General features: G+C 44.1%; 1 protein-coding gene across 2 annotated transcripts in view; it reads left to right on the forward strand.

Moving 5' to 3' along the window:
- The window catches only part of LOC131475427 (axin-2-like), a 120483-nt gene that overhangs the window by 86411 nt on the left and 21121 nt on the right, over positions 1–12951 (forward strand). For both annotated transcript variants that reach the window (XM_058653547.1, XM_058653546.1), the window contains exons 25-27: positions 3288–3389; positions 4739–4803; positions 5737–5802. In XM_058653547.1, coding sequence (XP_058509530.1) covers positions 3288–3389; positions 4739–4803; positions 5737–5740 — 171 coding nt within the window. In that variant the 3' untranslated portion in view covers positions 5741–5802. The remainder of the gene's footprint in view (positions 1–3287; positions 3390–4738; positions 4804–5736; positions 5803–12951) is intronic.

Consider the following 12951-nt stretch of genomic DNA (forward strand, 5'->3'; position numbering starts at 1 on the left):
TTTGCGACAACTCGACTCCAAACTGTGAACGGAAATCTCTCGCTATATGCTAGCGCATCTTCACATCAGCTTCCTGTTGACCTTTACGTCACACAGAGAAACACACAGCAAACGGTGAGATGGATCGTGCTGTGGTTCTAAAGCATAAATCCCGTCTCTGTAGATCTCGCTCTCTCCGATGCCATCGTGTCGTTTGTTCTTTTCTGTCACCAGTACTGCAGTTTATATGATGTCTCCTCCTACTTCCGGGTCAAAGTCCGACTCCAGTCCGATTAAGTGTACGCATGCAGGAGTAATCCGACTGGGAATCGCATTATCCAGATAGACTGGCTCGATTTTAGGTGTATTAAAGTGTTTGCGTGACATAAAGAAAACCAAATTATTGCCTTAGTCCGACTAAAATTGGACTTGTTTTTACTATTCACTGTTGTTTTTTTTGCTCCAACTGCAGAGGAGCAACTCACGCTGAGTGCATGTAGTCGGTCCTGTGATGATGATGATGGAGTATGTTTGTTATTGTTGTCATTATGGATCCGAAAAGTGAAAATGTAGTGTGGATCGTTTCCCCGATTCAAGCTTCCGTCTGCGTTGTTATTAAAGCAAACAGCCACGGCTTGTCCACTTAGATCAGCCTTGCTATTGTACTGTCGCACTGTATCCACATGTCCCCGTTGCTCTCTGTGAGTCCTGATGAATACGCCGTCGTAGCCTTGCCCATTCTAATGTATGGGAAGGAAAATGGAGACAGCATTGCCACAAAGGAGCTTGTAATTTAGGCAGAGCGGATCTCTCATTGCTGCGGTGACTGCACCATACATGAACCAAGAATGCAAAACTAAGGAGCTTGGCTTTTGAAGAATCTAAGACTTATATTCAGAGTGGTTGGTAAGGGATGTGTTTATTCAACCATTGTTTATTGCTTTGGTCTGAGGTAGTGGAGTGTGTTTTGTCTTGGCTAGCCATTTTGTTATGACTACAGAAGCTGCTATAGATAGAGATAGACATTTTGAAAATCTGCACTCCCGTAGCTTCAGCTCATTTTTTAAGTCCTGGACATTCAAATTAAAGCTTATGAAAACCTCTTCTTTTTTTTTTTTGCCACTTGTTTGAAAAAGTTACTCTCAAATTATCCTTGACTTCATTCTCACACAGCGAGAAAAAGACATATTTCTGTAAACCAGCGGCCTCTCTGCCCACTGTTATTGCCCCGACACATTAAAAAAAAACGAACAGGGCCGAAAGAGCCAGAAAAACTGGCAAAGTTGTGGCGGAGTAATCTTCTCATATTGTGTTCTGAGACCAAGTGAGCCGCTTCACATTGGGATCATTTATACTGGGGGCTGCTTTGAAGTGCTTCCCAATTTCCCAATCCCTTTCATTCTGCCCAGGAAGATTAATTAGCCAAAGACAGAACAATCAGTAAAATCCACAACAGGAAAATTATTTTTAGGAAAACCGATCTTTTATCCTCCCCCCTCGCCGTATCCACAGCAGCCTCTCTTGAAAGAATGGACGGCTGGAGGTGGGGAGGCACTGGATATACTTAACGATGCCTCTGTCAAAGACATTATGGTCATTTAAAATGCCCAGACTCTCCCCTGGTTACACCTTGAAATATGTGGGTGAAAACTGTTGCTTTTCACTTTCCCTCCCCATTGATCTCTTGAGGTCTGTTAAAACTGTTCATTAAGCTCTGAATGAATTGATTCGGCCGCTCTTTTCATTCATTGTCTCCCGCCTCATTATACTCCACATGAGGTCCACCAGGAGCTGGATCCAGTCCCGGCTGACGTAGGAGGAAAGACGTGGTACATACTCCACCCTGGACAGGTCGCCAGTCCATCACAGAGCAAACACATAGGGACAAACAGCCATTCACTCTAGTTCACCCTCTGCATGTTTCTGAACCGTGGGAGGATTACTCGTAGAAAACCCATGCGGAAAAAAACATGCAAACATGCATGTTCTCAGGTTTGGGTTTGCATTTAGGCCAAGGGAAACTATAGGAAGTGCACTCAATGTGAATGTAAGTCAGCGTAATGTTGTCTGAAGTCATGGAGACAGGACTGTGTGTGTGTGCATGCACCCATTCATGTGTGTTTGTGGGTAAAAGTGGGGGGGGACTGCACAAACCAAATCCTTTTCAACTTCTATAATCAGACTCTGGTTTAGTGGAGTGTAATTTAGCCCCAGACAGACTTCCTCCTCCAGTCCTCCCCAGTGGTGCTAGCAAGCTAGCCTGCTATTGAGCTGCCTCAGCGTTTGATGTGTTCAGTCCTCCAACCGTGGCCCTGTCCTCTTCTAAACCCAGCTGTGTCGAGCCCCGTAAATGCATTGTGTCAGGTCTGGGCTGTAGTCATTGGCAGCCAGTAGGGGGTGTCGTGCACAGAGAGCATGCCAGTCTGCGAACCCCCTGTGGAGATGTGAAGGAGCTGTGAAGAGCGAGGGAATTCTCTGAGCCATGAATAAAGAAAGGAGGGATACCCTGTCTGTCTGTCTCGCTGTCTGTCTGTCTCGCTGTGTGTGTGTGTGTGTGTTCCTGTATGCGTATCTTTGTGAGGACCGCACAACTTTCATTATGTCTATGGGTGTCCTCAGTCGTTCTGAGGAAGTGCACACATTGGATTGTGTATGCAAGTCATTTATTTTGCGTTGACATCAACAGTTTATTGTTGTATTAAAGCAGCAACGTTAATTATTTTGTATTATTACGTTTCCACCACAAAGGAGTTTGCGTTGCCTCTCAAAAACGAATCAACGGATTTTCTTGAAACTTGATGGGAGGAAGAATGCCTTGATTTTTTTAAACATCTGATTTAGGAGGAATTTATCTCACTTGGTTTAACGTTGCGAGATGGGGTGTGTTTTTCCACAGATTCTCAAGAAGCTAGAGACGGCTCTCATAGAGCACACAGTTTCAAGTGCTATTACTTTTTATTAAAAACTACTACTAACTACTAAACTAATACTTTAACAGTTATTTATGAAACATTTGAAAAAATCTTATTTGGATCTCCATCAAAATATAGTAATTTCTTCTGTTGGAGTACCAATAACGATGAACAGGTGGAATTTTTTGTGTGGATCTTGATAGTAAGCGAAATAAGTGTTGGTTGGTGGTTGGAGGTGCAGTGTGCGCGTCAGGAGCACTTTCCTCGCTCGTGTACATGCATGGATGATTCAGATGCATGCGCTCCATGCGTGTTCTGGATTCATTAACTCTATGTGCTTCGTTGTTCCTCTAACTTAACTGACACCATTTGGTTGTTGTCCCTCTGTCCTCTCAGGTCACTGTGGTGCGTCGGGAGTATGAGGAGAAGATTAAAGGTTTGATGCCAACGGAGATCCGTCAAGAACTGGAGGACACCATCACGTCTCTCAAATCCCAGGTTGTTACCTCAGTTTTTCACCTGTTATCTGTATTTCCACGTACTTTGCAGTTCCTCAACCTGCTCTGGGTTTTCCCAATCGCTGCTGCGAATACCACGTTCATTTGATTTAAGCTGTCTTTCATAAAACCACTGGACAGAAGTGGCTCCAGGTCGTCTTAATGATCTGTCTGTAAGTGACCTCAACCGCCAGTTTAGATCTCATGAAATTCATTTCAAATAAACTTCCTGAGTGTGTGTCAGTGAAAAAAGATTGTTTACGTTCACGTATGGTTAGGGTCTCTTCTCTCTTTTCTTCAATTGTCTTTCACTTTCCCTGCTATCAATCAACCGAACTGGCCGAAACCTAACCCGAAGTCTCCGAACGAATATCCGTGTCTGAGTTATTTGTTTGAACGTGGCTAAAGATATGTTTGGTATTGGTTTTGGTGTGACATTCGATCACAGACGTTGCTTTTGCTTCCCCGCCAGTCCTCTTTATAAACTGCAGGCTCTGCTTGTCTCTCTCATTCTCCATTTCTACAATAAACAAAAGTGGGTTTTATGTAACAAAGATATCTAATAGTGCAAGGTTTTGTAAAAAAAAAAAAAAAAAATGGGTTCATCGTAAACCCCTGCCTTCTTCAAATAGGTTTACAAAGATCACGTTTCAGTTCTAAGATGTAATTCCTGACCAGAGGAGTCTCTGCTCTCATTGACACGTTGGGTTCTTGCACATAAAAGTGCATTATTTTTACAATTGGGGGGGAGGGGGGGTGGTGGGAGAGATTTTTTTTGTCTCTGGAGGCATCTGACCACATTTCAGTGGGGTTTTGCATATTCTTCCCCACTGTGTGGTGCCAAATGAAATGCTAGAACTTTCCTGAGGTCTCCCCCACAGAAAGGAATGTACCCTTGGCTCCAGTACGGTAGTCCCAGAACAATACAGATTATTTTGGAGCCGCTATTATTCTGCCAGGCTGTAGATGCTGTGTAAATGTATGTGGGGTTTATTGTTTCTTTCAACCAAAAACACTTTGTAACACAAAAAAAATGATACCAAGGTCTCGCCTCACAGCGTCCTAACCTGGCTCATAATCTTCCCCCTGTCCCCCTGTGTGTTAACCCCTCTGCCCTAATCTCCTGACCCCCAACCCCTGTAGACCTGACCCCTGGATTCAACAAGCAAGCTTTTCTTCTACCTTGCTCTACTTAGCTAACCCCTCCACCCAAAAGCACAATTGACCTAAAGCCATCATTTCTCCTCCACTTTCCCAGCTGCATGTTTCTAAAACGCTGGTTCCCTACCTTCTTCACTCTTGATTATTCATTTTTGAAAACAAATTTAGCATTGATGGTCTGTGTTGCAGGTTAACTTCCTTCAGAAGAGAGCGTCTCTGCTGCAGGAAGACCTGGATGCCTGTCGCAGCAAGAGGTAAGTGAAACAGTTTGCATTCATGCCAAACTGCATATACAGTATGCATTCATGCCACGCACATACAGTACATAGTTCATGTGGACGTTTTCAGCGTTTGTGTATACCTTCATTGGCTTGCACATGCAAACAGATTTGTATGAACGTCCATGGTTCCGTCCAGTACCGCAGCTTGTTTCCCGTTGACCCATTATGTCACATTCCCAAACAACTTAAACTGGTGGCTAGTTGGCTGCATCATTCCTGCCATTAATATTACATTAAAATATTCAATTCTTTGAGCTGACGGAGCATAAACTCCTTGTCAGTTTAAGTTTGTTTTTCTCGCAGTTGTCTTCTTCTGTGATTCAGCTCCTTCTATTATTTCCTGGTCAAAGCCCAGGAGTGGGAACTGTGAAACATGCACTGTACGGTACGGGGGGGAGCCAGAGCCACGACAGTGAGCGTCGCTCCCTTGCGACCGGTGACCGAGCAGAAAAAAACCAAGCCGCTCCGTTGTTGTCCGTCGTGTCACGTTCGATGTCGTTGCACGCTGTCGTTGCACCGGTACAACGTCACGCCGCGTATCTCGCTGACATGGCCGTCGGGGGCACAGCACACACGTTGAACTGTACGATGATGAAAACACGGCTTTATACGTGCCATAGTCATTTGAATCCCAACTGCTTTATCTGCGTGTGTCAGTTTTTTTAGAAAAAGGATCGATGCATATGCAGTGATAAGAGGCTCAGTCAAATGCTGCAGTTCCTCACATATCTCTGAAGCCTGTCAGTCACACACTTCACACGACTTAAAAGCAACGAAGAAGCCGAGAGTCGATCAAAAGCTTTTTAGATTTTTTTTAAAGATTTTGTGAGGATGACTCTCATTACAGAACTTTATTGAAATAATCCAACTTTTTTTTGTTTTTTGTTTTTTTGTTTTTTTAAACAGGTAACAATGGAAGAACCGCAGTCTGACCATGTGCCGGGACATGAAGGACAAGTTGTCTAATCAGATGTGAGCATTGTTGACTGTTTTAAGTGTTTTTCATCATTTTGTGTCATGTGCTGCTAGTTTTTTAAAGTATTTATTCATTGTCATATTTTATTTTTGCTTTGTGTTGTTGCAAAAACACATTTCAGCATTCTCAATGTTTCTTTGTTCATTTCTATTTCTATTTGGTAGATGTTTAATAGCATTAGGCATTACTTTTAATAAAAGTCGTTGCATCATGCTGGGTTTTTTTTTTTTCCTCATTGAAAGCATGAGTTTGTCTTCCAAAAAAAACAAAACATAATTAATGCCTACTCGCACCGTTGCCCTTATGTTTATTTGACCGCATCATGCATGTTAATCAAGATTAGCGTGTGTAACTGAACACTAAAGCCAAAGACCTTGAATTCCCATCACTCCATCACTATTTAACATCGCCGTTCTGCTCGAGCCCTCATTTGAACTGTAAATAGTAGTTGGGGGTTTGTGGTTGGTTCAGATAAAGGCCGCTGTTAGTAGGTTGTTTGAACCTCCGGCCAAACACTGCAGTCGTTGGCCCCGCTGTTTCTGCCTCTTACCAGCGGCTCCACTCAAAACCAAGCTCAATCAATCAGACACTGGAGTTCATGAAATGGCCACTGTACTGTGTAGCTACAGTAGTTGGCCCATAGATGTGATCTAGTCTTTGTGGCAGGTTTATTAAGTGTGATGGGGATGTACCTGCATGTTTTAAGTGTCGGCCCAATTCAAATCGATAAATAGGTGCAAATCAACGACACAACGCATTCTAAAAACACCACAAAACCACAGCCTCCAAAAGGGAATGTACATAGTTTGAATAAATACCAAACCAAAACCTTCATTAACGGAGGGTTTCTTGCCTGACGGGTGTTCCTAATAAAGCGGCTGGGTGTATTTATCTCCAAGGTTCCTCTAAGACTGAGGAGGAAGTATGATTAGAACATTTTGGCAGACCAAGAATGACACGAACAATCCCCATCTCCTGGAATGTGTGTGTGATTGGTGAGGAATGCATGGTGCTTGAATACTGATCTTTTCAAGAGTGTCAATTTTTTTTTTTCTCCCCTGGAAAACAGTTTGGAGTTGTTATTGAATTCCAAAATCAGATTCAGTTTCAAAGAGGTCCCTACAAAATGGCTTTCTTTTTGCTCCCGCAGTTCACGCACTTCCATGTGCTCCCATTGTCCATGACCTGCTTTGCCGTCTCCAAACGTAACACTATACCTCTCTGTGTATTTATTTGATGTGCTGATTCTGCTACCCAGGCAGAGAACGCGAGTGAGAGAGAAGAAACAAAAAAACAAAAAAAAAAAAAAAAAAGACTGACGAAAGGAGAGAAGACTGTCAGATTGACATCTGAGAAACAGGAATTTTGTCTTTCGGCACAAAGCCTTAGTAAAGTGTTGTTTCTGGAAGAAGTGCACACAGTATTTTATAGCAGTTGCAACATAGCATTATACATGCGTTTTCTTACATGATTCTTTTGCCAGCCGTGGCTTCACTTTGATATGAACCAGTTAAAACGTGCAGCTTCATCTCATGTCTGGAGACAATGGTCCTTCATCTATATCCTACAGCTGATTGCGTATCACTCTCCAAACTTGCCTTTGTCCTTTGCATGTCCTAGTTTTGACCCGGTGAATAACCACAAAGTGGAATAAGGATTTACAGTGTTGTGTAAAAGTTTTAGGCAGGTGTGAACCATCAGATGCCTCCCTGATGGTATTTCATGATGGTTAACAAGTCTTTTTGGACACTTGTTCAATTGGAAAAACAACAAATACTCAGTTCACAAAGACATTAAGTTAACCTAGCGGTCCAGTAGACACAGAGCCACCATGTCATCACTTTGCAGCCCTGTCTGGGCGTCCAGTTCAAACGCAGCACCGATGTTCACTCTGGCCTTGGATCGCTCTGCATCTGCCTTTTTCTTGGCGTTATTTCCCAAAAACTGTCTTTCGTTTGCAACCAACCTCTGTTGTTGGCGCCTTTTCTGTCATAACGTCACTGTAACTGCGCGATTAGTGCTCAAAGAGGTGTACGTGTATATGCTTGTATGTATCAGCATTAAGGACACCGTCTGTCCATTTGTGGAAATGCAGCCCCAACATTTCAAATTATTGTACCACTCTCCGGCCCTTTTGCAAACAAACTGCCGTCTGCAATGGCTAAATATCACTAGTCAGATATGCAGAAGACCATCTCTGCACACACAACGTGCTGGACCTGAAGCAGATGGGCTACGGCAGCAGATAACACCACACCGGGTGCCACTCCTGTCAATGTATTAGTGTAACTGTGTACCTAATAAAGTTTGTTTGAAGTCATTTGTAATCTCAGCTTTTCAGAGTGATCCAACAAACACAGAGAGTGGGTATATACGTGGAGCTGATGCTGATCTTGTGGAACTAAAGGTTGACGTGAGCTCCGGCCTGCCGCTCGTTTACACCCGAGCATGCTCCGGCCGTAACCTCTCCTTTAATCTGTGTTATTACCCTGACTAGTTTCACTCTAATTGATTGTCTACTGCCAAAGTAACCGCCGTAATTGTGCTTGTGTAAATACAAGCCATGAATGTCATTTCCACACGGCTGACGAGGAGCCATTAAGGATCAAAGCCCTCGCTTCCTCTCGCTTATCTCCACATCGGACAGTGGACTGTTGTGTGACGACAGTAAAAGGGTCAGGAGTCAGAAAGTCAGAAAACGTCCCTTCTACTCATCCGCCCACGATTCTTTTCTGAGACTTGTTCATGTCGTACTTTGGCTTCATGTTTTTAAATGTCATTCTCCAATGAGATGTTTATTTAAAATCCAGTGCGCGTGAGATGAAGCAAACACTGCTGCATGACACTGACTCGCCCGCAGAGCGACCAGAAACCAGCTTCCTGTCTTGAAGTGTCTGCACAGAGCACGTTTACGGGTTTCCCCTCCTGTAAGATTCCACCGGTGTATTTGAGGACATGAATCCAAAGATGAGGAGTAAATTGCGGCGCAGGATTATTTGAGGTCATTCACTGCCTTTCGTCTCCGCCTCTTAGCAGATGTGTGACGCGTTTCCCTCTGAGCGCCTGTGACGGGGCCTCTGGGATTGACTGTACATCAGCGTGTGATTGACAAAAGTCATTATCTGTGTGTGTGTGTGAGCAGGCTGTGTCACCAGATCTTTTTTTAGAACTATATTTGGAGTCAGACCTGAGGAGGTCTGTGTTTGGCTGCTGTACGCTGCTTGCATAAATAAACCTGTTTATCACCAGCACTTCACACACACAACACAATACACTCAACACCTTTCACTTAGGCTATTTTTTTCTGTCTTCCGTCGTGTTGTGTTGTCTTTGCCTCTCTCCTCGCTCCAATCCTTCTCTCTTTGTTTATATCAGTATTTATGGCAGCTTTTTTTTTTTTTTTTTTTTTTGTCGCCCGGCTCTGTCACTCAAACACAACAGGAGCTATGAAAAGGATATATGCAGCTGTGTGTTAGAGCGATGCAGGCTTTAGAGAGGACACGGCGGTTGTGTGTGTGTGTGCGTGCTAAGAATCTTCCGTCTGAGCTGATAGTGTGGCCTGGGCAGAGGGACCGAAAGTGATGCACTCAACGACCACGGGGGAGGTTTGTCTTTGTCACATGCCCTGTGTCTGTGTCTGTGTCTGGGCATCTGCCATCTCCGCCTTGCACCATCTTTTGATCTCTCACAGTCTCGTTCCTTATTTTACACAAGTTTGTGCCCCTAAAGTGTCACATCTGCACTAATGAAGACAAACTGTGTAAAGGTTTCGTAGCCTTCACTGTTTGCAGTCAGTCTGTGACTTGACCTTCAACTAATAGTTGTTTTATAAACAGTTACCTCAAGCCCAAGTGATTACCATTGCCAAAGTTACAGCGCTTTTACATGATGCAGTTTTAGCACGGCCATTAGTGATAGTACCTGGTACCTGGTGGTGTTTTGTGTACCTGCTCTGGCGAGGTTTTAAGAGAGCTAAGCCAATACTAACAGACTGCCAGGGGCGGATTGGCAGAGACTGGAAGAGTCGTGTGCGGGATGTCCGACACGGGAATCAAACCGAACAACATCGAACTGTAGATTAGTTACAAATCCTGAAAACATGCCTCAATCTCCAACATTTACCAATGAATACGAAAATCTCAATCGTTAACAGAGGAATCTGGTATGTTTAGCAACTGTGATTGGGAGCTGACTCCACAACCGCAGTCATAGACCAAGTGGATAATAATAATCTTGCGGACATAAAAAAATATACTGAATGGCCACCAGGTGGCTCTGATAATTGCAAAAAGACCTAGAAGAAAATGAGCCTAATTCTCACCTCTAGTAAACAGTTTTCCTGAGAAGTGAGTGGTCTCAGTCGCTAGTTCTGGGTTTGATGTCAATTTTGTAAATGATGTTCTCAATAGGAAGGAAAATAGATGATAAAGCACAGGCTATATGAGTTGATATCAGTGTGATTGACAGCTGGTATCGTCCAATAGGAGCCTGCTTGTAGGTTACTTTGGAGTAATTGCCAAAACAGCCTCTACATGACTTATGTCCCTCCTCGTCATCGACCCACTTTTAATAAGCGTTCATTCTATCATACCGCTGAACATCCTTTTTTTTTTGCAGTGCAATCCACTTTTAGAACGCTCTTTGCATTTTCAGCCACATGTTTAGTAAAAGAGATAAAGAATTAACCATAACATGCAATTTGTGTCGAAAGTCACATTGTGATTGTGACACTCGAGTTGATCTCCAGTGTTTTAAGACCTTATTTGCTGCCATAAACAAGCTACTGCCTCACACGGCATTCACTTTCAAATATTTCTTCTTCACAGCCTTAAAAGACTGCGTTTTCCTGCAAACATGCTGATTGACTGAATGTGACAAACTTTGTTGAGAAACCCTCTCGTCAAGTGAGACGGGTTTTGAGCCGTCTATACGCCATCATCACAGCATGTCTCTGTTGCCATGGTGCTCAACCTGCTGACACGTCACACTCCTCCAGTGGAGGAACAGGAAACGGAGAGAGAGAGAGAGAGATAAAAATCTGGCATCTGTTGAATGGGCGAGGAGGTTAATCACCTCTGTAGTCTGGGAATCCTGCATTCCTGAGTCAGGAAAGAGGAAGATGGGGTTGAGTGAAGGGAGTCTGGGCTTCAGAGTAAAGATAGCTGTCCCGTCAAGCGCGGCAGAACAGTGGCGTTTGTCCTGTGAAGTGTCTGCATTGTGCGTCGGTGTGAGCAGCAGAGGAAAGTCATTACTGTCAGTGTGGAGTGAGCTTCACGGCCCAAACGGGATTAGACAGTGCATCCCACATTGTTTCTATACATTGGTGGACTTAAAAGTCAAGCACAAAATGGGATTAAAATGAAGGGAAAAAAACAATAAATAACCTTCAACACCTGCCTCTGTCTCTCTCTCTCTCTCTCTTTGCTTCTCTTTTATTTTTTTTCCTTTGCCCTCCCTCGCTACCAATTCCCATCTTGTTTCTTTCATTCTTGCGTGACTGTTGTCTTTCACTTTCACACCCTGTTACTCTCTCTCTCTCTCTCTGACACATCTCTGCTTCCTCTCCCCAATCTGTCACACACTCATCCTTATTATCAATATGCACAGGTAGGCTGACTCCCACTCATATTTTACATTCTGTTATTTTTAAAGAAGCCATCCTTCTGGGGCCAATCGGTGCTTAAAAAAAAAAATCCAGCTTCATTCCCCTTAATCTGAACCCTTTCTCCTCCCCACCCCTCGAAAAACAGCTTCATCGCAAACTGGCAAAACGTTGCCCTTCCTTAACTTTTAAGGGTATTATGCACCATGTCCAACTTCAAAGCCTGCTTAAACTCCACACTTTAATTGTATCTGAGTCCGCTCGCTGCATGCCATTTGATTCCGCTGACAACAGCACTCGGTTCCCTCTGTTCTACTCCGTCCTCCTGCTCGTCCTCCTCTTACAATCTTTTTTCGCTCCTTGCTTATGTTGTTTGTTGACCTCCTACACTCACACCGTCACACACACTGCGCCTCTCATCGGGCTCCTTGCTTCCTTCAGAGGCCATTGTCCCCCTGTTGTCACCTACTTTGAAGAGGTAGCCTCCATTTCCTCTCTTGGCAGTCGGTTGTTGCCCCGGGTGTGTACACACCAAACAAACTTGAAACAGTAACCCCCTGTCCTACATTGGCTCTCTCGTGCTCCCTCTCTCCCTCTCTCTCTCTCTGAGCTGACTTCCTCCTCATGGCTCGGGTTGATAATTGCCATAAGCTTCCCTCTTGGTTTCATTTTCCATTGTCCTCCCCCAAATTCTTGGCTCTGGCTTGAGATAAAGGGATGAGTACTTCAAAGGGGTCTGCAAAGAGTTTAACCCCAGGCCGAAAAGGAACAGCACACAATACTGTAATTGAGAGCAGTTACTGATCACAGAGCTGCAGCACAGAGGACAGCACCGGTACACACACACACACTCTGTGAGTGTTTATGGCTGCAAGTGAGGCAACCAGTTGTAGTTACAACAGGCCAAGGTAACTCAGGAAACCATATAATCAAGTTGTAAAAACTCTAGGTCTTAAGTAGGATTTGTTTTTCATCAACTACAGTATGTTGTTGGATAAACTATAAGAACTATTAAAAAAAGCGAGTTACTCTCCGTTTGTCGTTCACATCCAAAAAACAGACAGACACCGTCAGCATTAGAGAAGTGATTGGGCCCACAGGTGATTTATGTCTCTATTTATAGTTCTCTTTGTAGTCGAGCTGAGTTTGACCTGTTCCTGTAATAACATCTTGCCAAACAGAGGGACGGTTACGTCCCATAACCTCTCCCCCTGAAGCCCTCTTTCAAGAGCCTTTTTATAGGGCCAAGAGCCAAGGACACCCCTGGTCCCAGGTCAGTCACAGACCTGGGGTCAGCTCCTGAGGGGCACCGGGGAAGACCCGACCCATGGGGACCTCCTATGAACCACAGAGGGGGTTGACAAGGCGGGATGAGATTGCCCAACTGGCCTCTGGTACTGACAGGGGGTCCACACGATTGTCATGGTAATATTTTCCACCCTGGTGTGTTTACTGTCAGGGATCAGACTGTGTCCTTCAAAAGTTAACAAAGGCTGACATTGTGTAGGTAGCTGTCCTTATATTATCCAGATGGCGTGTATAC

Source organism: Solea solea, chromosome 16, assembly GCF_958295425.1.
Source record: "Solea solea chromosome 16, fSolSol10.1, whole genome shotgun sequence".
Lineage (NCBI taxonomy): Eukaryota > Metazoa > Chordata > Actinopteri > Pleuronectiformes > Soleidae > Solea > Solea solea.